Source organism: Notamacropus eugenii, chromosome 1 (assembly GCF_028372415.1).
Source record: "Notamacropus eugenii isolate mMacEug1 chromosome 1, mMacEug1.pri_v2, whole genome shotgun sequence".
Taxonomy (NCBI): Eukaryota; Metazoa; Chordata; class Mammalia; order Diprotodontia; family Macropodidae; genus Notamacropus; species Notamacropus eugenii.
This window is the reverse complement of record NC_092872.1, coordinates 587,059,719-587,078,117: the sequence shown is the minus strand read 5'-3', so window position 1 is coordinate 587,078,117 and position 18,399 is coordinate 587,059,719. Positions and strand designations below refer to the sequence as shown.

Below are 18,399 nucleotides of genomic sequence, written 5' to 3'. Positions count from 1 at the left end.
TTTGACCATATATAGGAAAAACAGATCAAATACTGTAACTAGGGCATTAATAGATACTAGGGTGGAGGCCTCCCTTATATATGGAAATCCTGATAAGTTTAAACATGGAACTCCTATCACCATCACAGGACTGGAAGGGGCTGAAATATCAGCTAGACAAGTCAAACTAACAATGAAAATTGGACAATTACCTAAGAAAGAATATACTGTGGTATTTGTACCCATTCCTGAACACATCATTGGAATAGGTATATTGAGAGATATGACTCTAAATTTACCTGAGGGGAGATACCAATTTGCAGTAAGGAAGACAGAAATTAATATAGTTTTAGAGGGTAAAATAAAAATGAACCCAATCACTTTACCTGAATCTCCTAAAGTAATTACTTAAAACAGTACTGTATGCCAGGTGGGCAAGATGCAATTACCAATACTATAAAGGCATATGTTGAGGCAGGAGTGTTAGTCCCTACATCCACTAATTGGAATAATCCTGTCTGGCCAGTATGCAAGTCAAATGGGACATGAAGGAAAACAGTGGATTATAGACAGTTGAATAAGCTGACTCCTCCCTTGTGTGTTGCTGTTCCATATACCATTGCCTTAATAGAAAGGATCCAGAAATATGATAGGACTTGGTATGCAGTTATTGATTTAGCCAATGCTTTCTTTAGTATCCTAATAGATTCTAAACAATGGGAACAATTTGCTTTCACTTGTCAGGGGCAACAATATGCTTTTGTACACTTGCCACAAGGATATCTGCATAGTCCCACTATTTGTTTTAGGATTGTGGCTGAACATTTAGATGAATTTAGAGCTACCTGGTATACAGCTTACCCCCTACATAGATGATATTATGATACAGGGAAAAAATGTAAAAGAAGTGGAGAGGAGTTTGATGCTTGTAATTGAGCATATGAAAAGCAAGAGGTGGGAAATTAATCCTGCAAAGATTCCAGTACCAGCTCAAACCTTAAAATTTGGGAGGATACAATGAAATAAGGGACTGTGAGAGATTCTCCGACAAGCCCAACAAAAGAGTCAGGATTTTCCTATCCCCACCATTAAGAAAGAGGCCCAAAAGTTTATTGGATTATTTGGGTATTGGCAACATCACATACTGCAGCTAGAATAAATTTTGAAACCCTTCTATAAAATTACTAGGAAAAATATGAATTTGATTGGGGACTTGACCAGAGCAAAACTTTTGAAGAATCAAAGGCCACTGTTCAATTTGCCCTAGATTTATGGCCTATGCAAAGTAGCCTGATGGAATTACAAGTAACTGTACAGGATGAATATGCAAATTGGTGTTTATGGCAAAAACAACAAAGCCAAAATGTACCCTTAGGATTTTGGTCTAGGAAACTCTCTTTCTGGAATTCAATATACCCGTTTGAAAAAGCAGTTGCCAGCTGCATTTTGGGCTTTGGTGGAGACTGAACAACTGACTTTGGGCCATGAGGTAATATTAAGACCTGGAATACCAATTATTACTTGGGTAATGAGTACCCCAGCTTTTTACAGAATTGGACATGCTCAAGAGGCTAGCATAATTAAATGGAAATGGGATATTCAAAATATATCTGAAGCAGACGAAAGTATAGTTTCTGCTTTACATGAATCTATAGCAAACATAGATACCGAGGGAAATGATACCCCCTGAACCAAAGCAACAGTTGTTACCAAGGTACAGTCGTTGGTAAAATGGAATGAGGAATATGATGAATTAATTGAAAAACAAAAGATATATGCATGGTTTACTGATGGGACAGCAAAAATTTTGGGTCACAAAAGACATTGGAAAGCAGTCTATAACCCATGTACTAAGCAGACTTTAGAAAGTACTGGGATAGGTGGAAGTAGTCAATATGCTGAACTTATGGCAATACATCAAGCTACCAAAACAGAACAAGGAAGACAGTGTCATATTCACCGATTCATGGGGGGTAGCTAATGGGTTAGCTATGTGGATGCCCAAGTGGAAAAATCAAAATTGGGAAATTCATGGCAAACAAGTCTGGGGCAAAGAATTATGGGAAGATATATGGAACGTATCTTTGGTTACTAATTTGTCAATTTTTCATGTAGATGCTCATATGGCCCTCACCATGCCAGAAGGTGAGTACAAGGCAGATGCTAATGAACTAACAAAGATTGGTGCTCAACATACTGTCCTTACTCTGACACCAACTGATGAGCTGGTAGTAGCAAAATGGATCCTTCAAATAGCTGGCCATTTAAAGGTCCAGACCACATACAAGTGGGCACAAGACCAAGGTATTAGTATCTCTCATTCATTGTTAAAACAAGTAGCAGAGGAATTTTATATATACATTAATTGGAAAAGGAATGAGCTGTTCTTGGAGAGATAATAAGGGGAAAAGTACCAGCCCAAATTTGGCAAATTGGACCTCTACCCCAAGATAAAGGATGCAAATTTTTATGTAGTTGTGTTGGCAAGCTATTCAGGTGTACTCTTGGCTTGTCCCTATAAGAATAGACCCAGAAAAATACCTGTAAAACTCTGGATATCATAAATCTCTATTACGGTATCCCAATGCAGATCCAAAGTGAATTGGATCATGTTTCAAAGATAATGAAATGAAGAGAGATTGTGTATTAAACAATATAGAATGGATGTATCATATTCCATATTATCTGCAAGTATCTGGGTTAATTGAAAGAATGAATGGATTATTGAAAGAACAGTTAAGGAAGTTAAGTTCTAATAATTCTTATCAAGATTGGAAAGATAATTTGTTCACTGCTTTGCATAATTTGAATAATAGGAGGAAGTATACCTCTAGCTAGAATGATGATCCCAAATCTGCAAATTAGAAAACAAAAAACGCATAAGATGCCAAATATTGAGTATTGGACTGTGAGGCCAGATGTCCTAACACCACATTCTGAGACACCTGGTTAAGCAGAATATGATTTACTTTGTTGAGAGGACTTTAGGTTAGATAGAAAAGAAATAAAAATATCTACTGGAATATGTATGAGAATCTCCAAAAATTATTTTGGATGGATATTACCTAAATCTGGATTAGTAGCTCGAGGAATACACGTATTGGTTGGAGTGATAGATTCTAATTATCAAGGAGAAATTATTGTGACATTCCAAAATTTAGGTGAAAAACTCATACAGATTTGTAAAAATGGTAGAATAGTTCAAGTGATTATTATTCCTTGGGAAACAGTACCCCTTGTGGAAACTGACTCTCCTGAAATAACTAGCCAAGGAATTGAAGGATTGGATTCTACTGATAGAATAAAATTAGGAGCTAAAGTAAAATAAAGTTAAATGGAAGCCAGATGATGTTCCAATGGCTCCAGAAATGATAGCACATGGGAAAGAATACTGTAAGTGTTGTTTGTTCTGGAGAAGATTATTACCAAATTGCACCCTTAACTCCTATACTGTACTATAAATGAGGTTATAAGAGTGGGTTCATGGACTCCTAAACCACAACTGACCCCATATCTACCCTGCTTCTGGTTAATGTCTCCTTGTTTCTTTTTGGCTTTTTGTCTGTTAAACTTGTGTTCTAGAATTGTTTTCTGCAGACTTAGTACTTCCACCTGCAAATGCCTGATTGCTTAAGCCAGATGTCACCTCTTGTCCATGACTGTGATGTGTCATTCCTGGACCTGGCATCAGCCAAGCTCCAGATGCTAGCTAAAGAACAGACCTCTTAAATGGAACCTCTTGGAGCAGAGTCCAGTCTCAGCAGGAAGTAGCTATGGAAGAAGAGACCTTCACACCTTACCCTAAGATTGGGTCCCATTCATTTGAGGGGGAAATGATGGGGTACTTGTGCTCAAGCCCCACCCTAAGATATTGTTTTATGTGCTTATTTTGTGTGATCCCTGTTATATTGTTATGAAGTTCTGTTGACACCAGTTGCCCAAGTGTCTGTTTTATATGCTTACTTTTTGTTATCCCTGTTATAATTTTGTTCATACCAGTTGTCCCACCAACCTATGTAATGAACAGGAAAGATCTTGGGGCTCAACATAATGGAAATTTAAATGGAAAGATCTTTCCCATTCATTAATAGGCCCATGTGACCTGCTTAAATCATCTGGAAACTCAAGTCATGTGGTGGGAGGAGCTTGCTTAAAGGGTGGAACAGGAAGGGTCAAGCAGAGCTGGGAGGGAGTTGGTCAGGCTAGTCAGAGCTGGGGAGGACACAGGCATACAGATAGCTAGGCTCATGAATGTTTATTTGTTTGTGGGAACGTCCCGGGTGGGGGGGGGGGGAAGTTGGGAATGATTTTGCCCCTTGTGTTGATAATGTGTATTGACTTCTTGGTTACTATGACTGATTTTGCATTCTGGTTTTGGAATCTGACTTTCTGGTGTCTGAATAAATGTTTTTCTTCTGCCTTCTAGATGGAGAGTCTGTTATACTTTGCGACTGAGAACTAGGGTGGGCATATTCATAGTCACCACCAGTGCTGTGAATATCGCCTTGGCGATATACTGACTCATGTGAATGTTGTATATTATGACCTAGAGGAGACCTAGTCAAGAGATACATAGAAACTGATTATTTCCGAGTTTGAAAGAGACAGTTCATTGATGAAATATTTATTTTATAGGAGTGAAGAAGCAAGTATTACTTTGGGAACCTAATATCTTAAAGGGTCATGGAGGGAGTTAATAAGACAAAGGGCCTTAGGGTGGTTTTGCTTTCTTTTGATCATTTTAAGAGAAGAAAGAAAAGGGAGGGAAAGGGAACATGCTAAAACACATAACATAAAACACCTTTTAGTTTCCACTTCACACCTACTAGATTGGTAAAGTTGTCAATAAAAAAGAATGGCCATTGTTGGACCGTGTGAAGACAAGAATACACTAATAAAAACCATTGTGAACTGTTCCAGCCATTCTGGAAAGCAATTTGGGACTATGCCTCAGAAGGTCCATAGAAGAATAAAAAGGAAGCTAAGAGAGCTTACTGTCTCACATAATAGAAATGTAAAAGATAAAGAACATACAAACATGGAAGGAGTAGGTAGACTAATTATCACATGAACTTCACTTTCATCTGAACTATGTTGAACATACAGTGTTGAACGTACAAAGACACACACACAGAATTTGGTGTAGGAATATGTTAGACTCATCAGGGAAATGGACAGGGATAGGAAGCAAAGGGGGAGGGTAGGAACAGTGAAGGATTAGTTATAAACAAAATAAACTCGAAGAGGGTGAATATGAAGGGAGGCTTAAAAGGAAAAAGTAAACATTTGTGATCAGGTGTAGGGCAAGGTAAGAGAATGGTTTGTAAAAATATGAAAAGAAACAATCCTCTCAGATGCCTTTGGTTATACAGGTTGGTATAATAACTAAACCAGGGAGAATCAAAACAGAGAAAGAATATTATAGACCAGTGTCTAATGAATATTAATAGAGCAATGTTCAAGAGAATACTAGTAAGGAAGCTGTCACATCACATGAAAATGATTATAAATCATGAATTGTCTTGTTTATGCCAGGAATGTAGAGTTGTTCAATAAATGGAATGTTTAAATGGGAATGAATGAATGAAGCATTTGGTAACTGCTTACTATTTGTATAGTACTGTGCCAAGTATAAGAGCTACAAAAGGAAGATCGCAATGAGAAGATAACATATATGGAATGCTTTTGGCTGCAAGTAAGATGAAAAAGTCCCATGGTCTTTGGTGTGCAGCAGCAAAGTAAACAGTAATTCCTTTTCTTTATTATCATTTCCAAAAATATCTTTTTTTATGTTGAACCATTTGACAGTGGCAAGAACTTTTATTTTCTGGGTCTATTGAAGAAGTTTTCAGGCTGCATCTCTACAGGGGTTTGCTTCACAGAATGATGTCTCAGAGCACTGGACTTGAAACTTTGTTATTCCCAAAGTTCTTGGAGATAACAATCTTGGGTTTGTTCCCATCAGGGTCTGAGGGGAAATGATGGTCAAGGTAGTGGTGGTAATATTTGACTTTCTTAGCACATGTTGCTTTCTATCCCTCCCTTTGACATAGATATACATGTATATGTTGGGTATATATATGTGTGTGTATGGGTATATATATATATATATATATATATATATATATATATATATATGTATATACCTAGACATACATATGCATATATATTATGTATGTGGGAATGGTTCATACATATACATGTACAAATATACATATGTATGTGTATAAAAACCATGCCCCATATATGTGTGTATATGTGCAACCACACATACATATATATAATATATATGTATACATTTCAAAGAATATTTACAGGAACTTCTCAAAGGAAGAAATCAAACTACTAGTTGCCAAACAAAAAAATGCTCCAAATCAATAATAATTAGAAAATTACATATTAAAGCACCTTTTAGGTTCCACTTCACACCTGCTAGATTGGTAAAGTTGTCAATAAAAAAGAATGTCCATTGTTGGACTGTGTGAAGACAAGAATACACTAATAAACCATTGTGAACTGTTCCAGCCATTTTAGAAAGCAATTTGGGACTGTGCCTCAGAAGGCCCTTGCTCTTCTTTCTCTTTGACTTAGAAATAGTACTACTAATTATATACTTCCAAGACATCAGGAAAAATACCCATGACTACAAAAATATTTATAGCAATTCTTTTCGTAGTGGCAAAGAACTAAAAACTAGGGTGATACAATAGTTGGGAAATGGCTAACCAAATTATATGAATGTAGTGGAATTCTATTGTGTTGTAAAATGTGGTCAAAGAGTTTTAGAGAAGGCTGGGAAGACTTGCATGAATTGATGAAGACAAGGGAAGAAAAGAGTGCCATTGAAACATTTGTTAAATATGCATAGAAGTGAACAGGAATAAGGGTGGAAGGAAACAGAGAAACAGGATAGTTTTGATGGATGACAGTTACATTTTGAATTTGTTATATACTTCAAAAAAGAAAAGCAAGGGATTCACAATATTTTTCTATTTTTAATTTGAATATAACAATGCTTGTTTTATTTTAATATTTCTTAAAATTTAGAATTAAAAAAAGTAAAATAACCCCATATGTTGCAGGGTTTTTTTTAAAAAAAAAAATATTTTTGGTTAAAGAAAATCTGTCCAAATTTGGGAGTGGTTTAGTATTGATCAAAAAAGTTATTACATTTTTTAAAATGTAGAATTAGTACTTAGTAATGTTTCAAAGGAATGCTTTCCAATCTGAATAAATTTTTTTTCTTAAATTTTTCTAGTGATGCTCAGGGCATTAAAATAAGGTTTTAAATTGCTCTGCTTTTATTTATTTATATTTCTGAGAAAAGGGAGAGAAATTTCAGTCTGTAGGGGAGGTGACTATATTTAACCTGTAATGAAAGTTCTAAGGCTGAATACTTTTTTTATTTGAATGTTACCATCACTCCCCCGCCCCCAAAAACCAATACCCCAAACAAAACACTTCTGTGTTCTTACAGAACACTGTTCCTAAGAGGAGGAAAAAAACCAATCAATTTCCCCCTGTTAAAAGGATCAACCAGATGTCCTCTGTGAGTTATAGGAGTCAGAGATAGAAAATATACATATGTCTTCACATGCTTGTGTACTGCAACCAAAGTTGGTTTCTGATCAGTTTCATATCTGGTTCTCAGACACTTGTTACACAAAGATTTAGTGTTTAAGCTAGAGATCTGCAGTAATTCAAGAGATTAGAGTTTATATTTCTGAGGCTTGATGGGATTCTATAGTTTCAACCACCACATGTTAACATCTGCAAGGGATTTTTAATAGTAATGCTTATTAAAGCACTTGTACGAGTATTATGTTAATCCTCATGGCACCTGTGAGATGGATGATTATCCTAGCGTTGTTTCAGTGAACAGACAGAAAAGTTTAAATGCAGGTTTCTTGTTACTAATGAGAAGAAAAGTAAGATGTAGAAAATGATAAGAAGGACTAGTTCCTAATACTAGAGATTATATAGAGAGTGCTGTTGCTTAGTGCTGTTATGAAGTTACAGCAACAAAAGCTGAAGTCAGTTCTGTCAGTAATTAGAAAAGCCCATAGTATCAGTAACATTTAAACATTGCTCAGAGCACAATGGTAGATGCATGAATTTCTTTTTCATAGTGTGTTGGGATAAGATACTTTCCCCTTCAATTTATACTTTGATTCAGGAAGGATCTAGATTGCGTGAAGTATTTTAGAACTATTTTGCAATGGTGAACTCCATCAATAGATTATACATTTTTCAGAATATAATTCCTGCCAATAGTTCAAGACATTCCCACTTCTTTCATGAGTTTTGACCATCTGAATCTCTGACTTACCTAAGTAGACTGAAGATTTCAAATGTTTGCTAATAACTTTAGGTTTCTAGAGGGTGCCAGTTATTCCTTAAGGTCATGATTCACTGTGTGGCTCATTCTCAAAGTTCCTTACTGACATAACTGGAAATTCTTAGGTAAAAAAAAGCCCTGAATTAGCTTCTATGAAAAAAAGACAAAGAAACTCATATATTCCCAATATATAACTAGAATTTATATCCCACTTTAAAGTTTACGAATACTATATCCTTTGATCCTTACAACATCCTGCAAATTCAGTGCTCTTACATTTCATAAAAGGGGAAGCTTAGGTAGACAGAGGTTAGGTGTCTTGCTCAGGATAACACAGCTAGTATGTGTCTGAGATTGGATTTCAATTTAGGATTTCCTTATTCCAGGTCCAGCACTCTATCTACTGTGCCAACTGCCTGCTTCAGGCAGAATGAGATAGCTCAAAGTACAAAATAGGGTCCTCAAGATAAGAATCTTTTATCATTCTACTAAACTATGGAGTGTTATAACTTTCATTTGTTCTCATTGGCATGTTCTTTTACCTCCTTTCATCCTATCATAATCCTCGAGATACATAAGGGTGTATGGTTTGTTCAGGGAGGAATAGTACCTTTGCTGCTGAGCCCTTTTCAGGGCTCTTTCCACCTTTGGTGTTCACCTCTACCACCCAGCTCTCACCTGTGGCTCCAAGAAGCTGCAATACGTGCAGTGGCCACACCCTCGTAAACCATTGTGGCAGATGGGCCAAACCAGGTTGAGGGTAACCACGGTGTCTCAGACCTATTGGTGAGTTGGGGGGTGTGTATCCCAAACATGTGAAGACGTCCTCTAGGGGAATGGGTGGATGAGAACAATTTGTTCCAATGGCCATGAAGGCAGCTGAAGCAGATGGTGTGGTAGAGCTTGGTTAGACACCAAAGACTCCAAGGTCATCCACTGCATCCTGAGCCATCGCCAGCCATCTCGACTGTGTCCTGCCACTGGACTATGATGACTCTGGAGGAGAGAGTGAGGCTGACGACTTCGTGCAACTCTGCCTCACTTAAATCCAGTTTACACATGAATAAAAAAAGAAGATACATACAGAGGTGGGAAGGACCTTAGAAATCATCTAGTCTTATTTTATTTTTTGATGAATTTTACAAATGAAGAAACTGAGGCCCAAAATCATAAAGTGATCCACCTAAGGTCGCATAAGTAGTAAATGACAGAGCTAGAATTAAAATAAAAGGTCATTTGACTCTAAATTGAATCCTCTTTCATTTCTGTTATCCCCTCTCCTCCCCTTCTCTTCCCTCCCCTCCCCTCCCCTCTCTTCACCTCTCCTCCCCTCTCCTCTCCTCATGCTCTACCCAGGGGAAGGTACACTTCCATGGCCAAAAGCTGCCTTTTTTCCTTCTGATTTACTGGCTAGATTTCTTGCTCAAAGACCAAGCTTTAAACCCAATTCACTTTGGAGCTCATAGATTGGGCAATAGGTCCCTGCCCACCTAGCACAGAGTGAATATAAATACTAAATAGTAATTGTTTCTCTTTTACCCAGGAACCCTGAGATTCTTCACCTCCCAGTTTGATTTGTTTTAAAGGAACCATCCGTGGAGTAACTACTTAAAGAAGCCTATTCATTGAATAGGTGTATCTCACTCAGAGTGGGAACGTGATAAGACCTTAGCCTGAAAAGGCCAGAATCTCCCATTGCATCCTGGGCCATCTCCAGTAGTCATGATGAATATCAGACCACTGGACCCAGATGGCTCAGGAGAAGAAAGTGAGGCTGGTGACCTTGCACAGACCTCCCTCATTCAAATCAAAGTCACCTGCAAGTCATGTCATCATCTTGACGTCATGGTCCTCTTTGAGAACGAGGGACAAACACAACCTGGCTCAAATACTGTAGTCTCTTCCATCTAGTTGTTTGTGATCACACCAGCTTTCAATTATCTCTTTTCTGCTTTCTTCTCTGAACTTATGCAGTACTTAACTGCCTACACTCCTCATTTACAATTCCCCATATGCTATGTTATATCCTGTCTCTCATGAGAGCCAGGACTGTATCTTATTGCAGTGTTTTGCCCTTATACCAAGAGTTGTAGCCATGCAGTAAATATAAGTTTTTGATGATGCAGAAGGATAATAACATAAATCCAGAGTTCAGTAGGAATGTGCATTTGGTTGGTTTAAATTCATGAAATTTTATAGCACATAGAGGGTTCTTCTGTGGCCCTTTATCACAGAGGTCTTCTTTTAAACTCAGATATGTTTCTTACAATACTAGTTGGCTATCAATTATAGAACAATATGATCATGAAAGAAACCAAATTTCAGGTGACCCCTAAAATAATGGAAAAAATATATGGTAAGTATAAGTATAAAAATATATGGTAAGTATAAGGACCAGTATAAAAGGTCCATGTACAATCCTTTCTTCATTGATGAAGGGAGGACTCATTTTATAATTCCTTAAATATTGATGATGATAAACTTTTTTCTTACAAAATAGGGGAGAATTATACTTTTACTTTCTTCCAGTGGAGCAACAACAGAGCAGCTACTTACTGCATTTGATAAAATTAAACAATCAGTGAATTGAAAATAAATGTTTTATTTTGTTTTGTAGGTAGCAACTGGTTTTCTTCATGGGTTATATCGGTGGGCTGCATCCTCTATTAGATTGTTCTGAATACTGAGAGTTGGTTGATGTTAATATTTTACTGTCTTAAAATGTGCAAAATTTTAAGGCAAAAATGTCAGTAGAGGTTTTTTCTCCCATGTGGTTACATATGCATTTAATGTTAATAGCTAGCATTTACATAGCACTTTAAGGTTAGAAAAGCATACTATAAATATCTCATTTCATTCTCTTAACAGCCCTGGGAGGTGGGTTATTGTTATTCTCATTTACAGAGGATAAACCTAAGACAGGACACAAGTTGTTACTTTCTTAGAATCCTATAGCTAGTAAGAGAGGTCTTTCTGATCAAGGTCTGTATCCTTTTTCCACTGTGGCTGCGACTTGGTGTTTGGGAGAGAGTGGGGCAACATTTGCATTTACAAAAGAAATCTATTTGGTTCATGAACCAAACTGACTTTCTATTTTTAGACAACAATATTTCAGCTAATTCATAATGATCATGGATTTATTGATGCATGTACTTTATGTCTTGTTCCAAATGTTACTTATGGTCCTTTTGCCACCTGACTCAATAGTTTTAGGAAAAGGTCTGGCATTTTTTTTCCTTTGTGTTTTAATCTTTGAATCATCTGTAGACTCCTTTCAAGTATCTGTTGCTTTTCATGGCACTGGAGTTAGAGGAAGGCCAAGAAAGTTAGAGGACAGAAAAGGATGAAGGAAGCAGAAAAGGAGAGAGCAGGAAGGGAAGTTCAGATATATATTGGTTGGGAAGGTTATTGGGACTAGATACATGTGCAGAAAATTAAAATTTCATAGAATCTCATTTGGAACAAACCTCAGGGTTCATTTTGTAAGCTATCACTTTACATATAAGAAAGTCAAGACCTAGAGAAATGGAGTGATATCCTGAAGGCTGATCAGGTAGGTTTGTGGCAGAACCAGGACTAATGGTCAGGGCACTTAACTCCTAGTATAATGCTATTTCTTCTATACCGCATTCCCTGCTAACAGCCGTCCAAAGAAAAAATGGGCCTCTGTTTATCTCATTATAAGCAGCATGCTCATAGCCAGAATATGCTCATTGGCATATATATGTATATGTGTAGGTATATATACACACACACACACACACACACATACACACACACATACATATATGTGTATATTCAGATGCATGCATACATATGCACATATACATATATACACACATAGATACATATATGTATATGTTCCTAGAAGAAGTACATGCCAAGTAAGAAAACACTTTTTCTTCATATTGTATCATAAAAGTTTAACAAACATCAAAGTTTTCCAGTTTCTAGTAGGAATTCAGGAAGATTTATAGCATTGTGTGCAATTAAAATGTGGTCTTAAAAGAAATTAATTATGCCTTCAACATATTGCCGCAAGTTGACTAATGACAACAACCCTGGTGCTTGTTTGTGTAACACCTCATACCCGTTTGTTTGGGATCACCATGGGCTACAAGGTAGTTGTAGTAGCTGAAGTTTCAGTTTCACAGTCAGCTACCTCTCAGTTCTATTCTAAGCAGAAACTGAAACAGATAAAGCTTCTTGAGGCTAACCAAAATTCCCTGTTTACAGGACATGTCTGTTGGCCATACTTTAGTATACTTTGTACTCACCGTTGTGTTTGAAGGTCCATATTGTTGCCTTTGAAAGTCTGGCTCCAAGAACAATCGAGGCATGATTTAATTCATCACTTAAAATCAGACAACCCTGTGAAGAAAGAGAAAAACAGTTATATGATCAGTATGATATTACAAGACAGGAGCAAAATATCAACGTTTCATATTTGGAAGGGACTTCAGAAGGCCATCTAGTCCATGCTTGGACAAGAGCCCTGTATCATTCATGTTTTGCTTGAATATCTTCAGTGAGAGGAAAACATTACTGACAAGGGCTGCCAAATCCATTGACTCATACACCATTAAAGTTAGAAGAAGCCTTATAGATCCAGTAGGTCAACCTTCTTGTTTTGTTGATGAGGTAACCAAGATACAGAGAGGTTAAGTTACTTGCCTTAGGACACACAGCTAATGAACAGCAGAATTAGTACCGTAACCTTGATCTTCTAAATTTAAGAGCACATCAGGTCTCAAATCACTCCATCATTGTAAAGGCACTTGAATGCCTTTGTGGGCAGGACTTTGAGTACAGATAATTTTAAAATGAGTTGATTTGCCTAGACTTTCAAGTATATGAATGATGATTATGACACATTCTAGAATTCTTCAGATTTATGTTCTAAAGGCAATAACCATGATCTCAGTAAGCAGTAGCTTTAAACTGCAGCATGAAAAGTTAGATTTAGAAAGAGCTATTAAAAATTACATTGAATTATCTGAGAAGGTTACAATACCCCTTTTGCTGGAGAATTTTAATGCTAGGCTGGATTCTCTGGAATATTTTAGAGGACAGACTATGCCTTCAGGTAATGGGAAGAGACCTTTCAAGAGAACTTTTAATTCTTATGATTACTGTGATTGCTAATAATATGAAAGGACTGTATACATTTAGTGAAAGTTATGTATCCTTTTGTTGTTGTTTTATACACAAATCTGGAAAAATTGAAAGCAAGAGCAGAGTTCACCCTTTATCTCTGCCAAATATTTGGTGTTTGGCAAGAATATCTGGAGAAGTTCTATCTTTTCTGAAATTTCCTTCTTTTACTCTTTTGAACACATTGATTTACTAATGCAATATCTTAGAAAAATTATTTTTTCTCATGATCTACTTACTGTGTGTTACTCTGAACCATATACCAATGAAATCTTTGTTACTCTATCCCCAGTTAAAAGGGATAGATCAATTTTCTGTCTATGGATAATAGTTTGTAGATGATTGCTTACAAAATTACTTTTCTTCTTTTTAAGATTAAAATGTATTTTTTTAGTTAATAAGCATTTGTTTCATCTCCCTCTTGCTTCTCCCACTGAGAAAGAGAAACAAAATAAAACAAAATCTTTGTGACAAATATACAAAGTGAAGCAAAATAAATTCTCACAATGACCATGTCCAAAAATGTATCCCTTGTTGGCGTATTGAGTATTTCCTGGTGGTGGGTAATAATCTTGGTTATTGGTCCTTACATTTTTCAGAGTTGATATTTTCTTTTAAACAATTTTTAAAATAGTATAAATTGTTCTTCTGGTTCTGATCACTTCACTTTGCATCTTCCTGGTTTCTTAGAAAATATTCATCATTTCTTATGAGACAGTAATATTCCATTAAACTCATCTGCTGTACTTTATAACATTCCCCATTTCATGGGCACCTCCTTAATTTCCAGTTCTTTGCCACCACTTTTCAAAGTCTTCGTTTAACCAGTCAGTTTACATTGTATGTTGTAGGTTTAGAGGTATGGAAAGATTGAGTAAGGTCTTGTTATTGCTGACTACCACCCAGAAAGAGGCCAGTAGTTTTGTACTCTGGTAACCTGGAACCCCAAAGGAATCACTTTGAAGACCAGCTACATTTACTTAAAGAAGTAAATGGGCCAACTTTTTCCACAAAATGGAAATCACATTAGTACAGCTAAAAGTGGTAAAAGCTATAATTCTTTAAAATAATAATTCACAAATACCTTGAAATAATTCTTACCTTTCCAACCAGTGCTGGAATATTCATTGAGTTGGTAGCAAAGCCCATTCCAAACACCATAGCTGCTTCTACTCCCAAAAACTGAGCTACCAGTTCCTCTATCTCTTCATGTTTATCAATGTTACCTGAAGGAATAAGAATAAAATTTATCATATTTTTAACTTGAAAGAGTACATAATTTTATTGACCTTTCCCCAGAAACCTATATAAGTTAAAGGACATTAGTATTTCTCCACATCTGAATAGCAGCTTTGTAGTAAGCACTTTAGATTCCAAGAAAACAGCACATTTGCTCTCTAAATCCTTTAATGTAACTGCTTTATGGTTTACTTAGAGGCAACTGTAAATGGTTTATCATTGTCTTCCATTACTTTGCTCTATATGAAATTTTTGACTCGGAGTCCAAATGGGTGAAATAATCAGATTATAATAGGTACACAGACATAGAAGATAAAAAAAATATATTTATATCTGTGTTGATAAGTACTAATGGATACATATGTATAGGATAGCGTCAAAATAGGTCAGAATACCACTATATTATGTGTTATATGTTAATACATTTTTGTGTCATGATAAAATATGTTCAACTTAGAAGGATAGTTCTAGTAGAATACCTCAGGAAATCTGTGCTGGATTATTTGCTGTTTAATGTATTTTATCAACAATTGGAGAAAAGTGGATATCATATGAATATGCAGATGACACAAATCTAGAAGGGATAGCTAATAACTAACACTGGATGACAAAGTCAGGGTTCGAAAGGATTTTGATAAGGTTGTTGGGGTAGATGAGGCATATCATCTGGCAGGGCAGGGGGAGAATCAGGAAAGGTCTTCTGTAGGTGCTCAAATTAGAGATGAACTTTGAAGGGAACTAGGGATTCCATGAAGCAGAGGGGAAGGAAGAATGCATTCTAGGCATGGAAGACAGTCTATGTAATGGAAAAAATATTTGCATGCAATTTCTTTAAACTGAAAGTAAAATATATGATGGATCATAGTTTAGTTGGAAATTACCTTAGTGGTAATTTTCCTAGTCCAAAATATAACTGGAAAAAGAATGCCCTGTACAACCTAATTAAAAAGGGACCATCCAACCTTTGTTTGAAGAGCGAAGAAACTGAAACCTACCACCTCTGGAGCCAACTTATTTCATTTGATGACAACTCTGATTGTTACTATGTTTCCCTGAAATTGAGCCTAAATTCTATCTTTACAGTTTCTATCCACTGAAATAGAACAAATCTAAGCTTCTTGATATTACTACTGTCAGTTTCTTGAAAATAGCTATCAAGTTCCCAAATACTTTTTTCTTAAGATCAAACATAAGATTGCTGATTTATAGATTAAGTACTGGAAAGAACCTCAAAGATCATCTTCCTCAGTTCCTTCATTCTAGTCTCATGTGTCATAAATTCAAGCCATTTCATTATCCTTGTTGCTGTCCTGTTGGTGCATTCTAGCTTATAACATCCTTTCTTTAAAGATTGTGCCCAAAAGGACTTGATTCCTTTTTTGTTAATGAAATTCTCTTAATAGTGATCAGTGAGATTAAAACATAAAACCCCACACAAAGGTGAAAAAAAAATCTCAACAGCTGAAGTTAGCTGTCTTTGGTACCATTGCCTCACATCATAGAAATTTGTATCTCAGAAGTTTGTTCCTCAGTGACATAATATAACATGGCATATAAATGCAAATATGACAATGTTATTACAAAACTATCCCATGCTTCTGTGTTCTTATGGAGGGCAACAGACTAGGAAGAGAGGAAAATGCTCGAGGATTAATCACATCCTTAGAAAGGAAGAAACATTCCTCCATCACTATCAATAAGCTGTCATCAGAATTGGGTGCTGCACTATAATACTTAGAGTCTGTTTTAAGACATATAAAGTAGAGAAGTGAAGCAATTTGGATAGTTTGAGGGATAGGGTCTTGACCTGTTATTTCATTGGTGTAGGCAACTCTTGTGTAAAGAAACTCCTTCTGCCAATTCCAGTAGACACCTCTGCAATTGCATATTGGAGAGTTGGCAAGAGCACTACAAGTTGAAGTAATTTACTCAGAATCACACAGTCAGTATGTGTCAGGTGGAGGACTTAAAGTCAGCTGTCAATCAACTATGATATATTGCCTGTTATTAATTTGAACAAGATATAATTATTTGTCTCAGTTGTTTCATTTTTTCATGGATTATCTGGATATTTGCTTCTGTTTTACTTTACATGGATGACCATAGTCATTGTGAATAATTACCATACTTGGCCTAGATTTTCATAACATCTAATATGCTATCATTTTACTTTGTCCTCTGAGTGATGCTTGTCTAGTTCTTTAAAAGACGGGGTATTCCAGGTCTCATTGCCCTAAAACATTATCAGTAAAATGTTTGTATTGAAAATATGGGCCTTTTGCTTTTTTTGGAAATCTTGAGTATTAATAAAAGTGCTATTCAGATTTCCCAAAAGGAATCCAGACCATTCTCTTCAACTTTGGGTCTAGCTCACAATATTGAGCTTTGTGTAGGTGCTTGAGTTGTATCTTGAAGGAAAAAGAGGTGAGAAAGCATGGGAAACAGCCAGTACAAAGACACTGAGACAGGAGATGCAGAGGCCAGTTTGACTGGATCCCAGAATCTTGGAGAGTGATTAATGTAGTATGTCTGGTGACAACAAGCAGAGTAGAAAATAACTTAGAAAGAATCAACTACTTTTTAACCTTCAAATCTAATTTGTCCCAGTAGGAATTTAAAATGAAAAGAACCAACTTTTCACACAGTTACCAAATTTTAGTTTATAGAATATTGAAAGTACTCTAATGGATTGTGAAGAGGAGAGGTAAGTTGAAATAGAATATTGGGATAGTGTGCTAAGAATTATTACTGGCAGTTTGACTTAATGCATATATGAGATACAGTACATGTTCAAACACAACAAAACAAGTATCAGCAATAATAATGTGATGCAGTTCCACAATTCTAATGATTTTAAACACATGGTTTATTGCCATGAACTTTGTGGTCATTTGGAGAATTAACTGAACTAGTGGGAAAATAAATAGAATGAACATGGTTTTTCTCTCCTTTTCATTCATTGGTGCCCATTAAAATATACATTTTATCTGCATAATTTAGTGTCAGTTGGTATGTGATATACACCTTTGATTAATGCTGTCTTTCGATCATTTTTTTAGTTGTGTCTGACTCTTTGTGATTTCATTTTGGGGTTTTCTTGGTAAAGATACTGGAATGGTTTGCCATTTTCTTCTCCAGCTCACTCTACAGATGAGAACTGAAGCAAACAGGACTGAGTGATTTGGCTAGGGTAACATAGTAAGTGTCTGAAGTTGGATTTGAATTCATGAAACTCATGAAAATGAGTCTTCCTTATTCTAAGTCCAGTACTGTATCCAGTGGAACACCTAGCTGCCTTTGATGAATACATCTATTGAAATCTTTGTGGTTAATAACTCTTAACTTCAAGACTTGCACAGAATTTCATATTTGTTAAACAGGTAAATCCCTTACATACTGTGCCTGAGATGGGTAAACCTGAAACTTTCTAGACTGTTTAATACCTCACAGAGGCATTGTGTTATGGGGCAAGTCTTGAACTAGATATAGGACCAAAGTCTGAAAAGCCTGAATTCTAGTCCTAATTCTGTCATTCATTTATTAAGTGTCTTGGGGAAATTATTTAACACATGGATCATCAGTTAATTCATCTGCAAAATCATGACAAGACCTCCTCTGGCTACATTTAAGAGTATTCTTTTGAAGACTGAATGATCTAATGTGAAGAGACCAAATGAAGCTCTATATAA

General features: G+C 36.1%; 1 protein-coding gene across 1 annotated transcript in view; it reads right to left on the bottom strand.

Moving 5' to 3' along the window:
• Positions 1 to 18,399, bottom strand: part of SPTLC3 (serine palmitoyltransferase long chain base subunit 3) — a 199,602-nt gene that overhangs the window by 95,655 nt on the left and 85,548 nt on the right. The window contains exons 5-6 of the mRNA XM_072634471.1: positions 14,573 to 14,697; positions 12,595 to 12,688 (exon numbers count right to left, since the gene is read on the bottom strand). Of these exons, the coding sequence (XP_072490572.1) occupies positions 12,595 to 12,688; positions 14,573 to 14,697 (219 nt within the window). The remainder of the gene's footprint in view (positions 1 to 12,594; positions 12,689 to 14,572; positions 14,698 to 18,399) is intronic.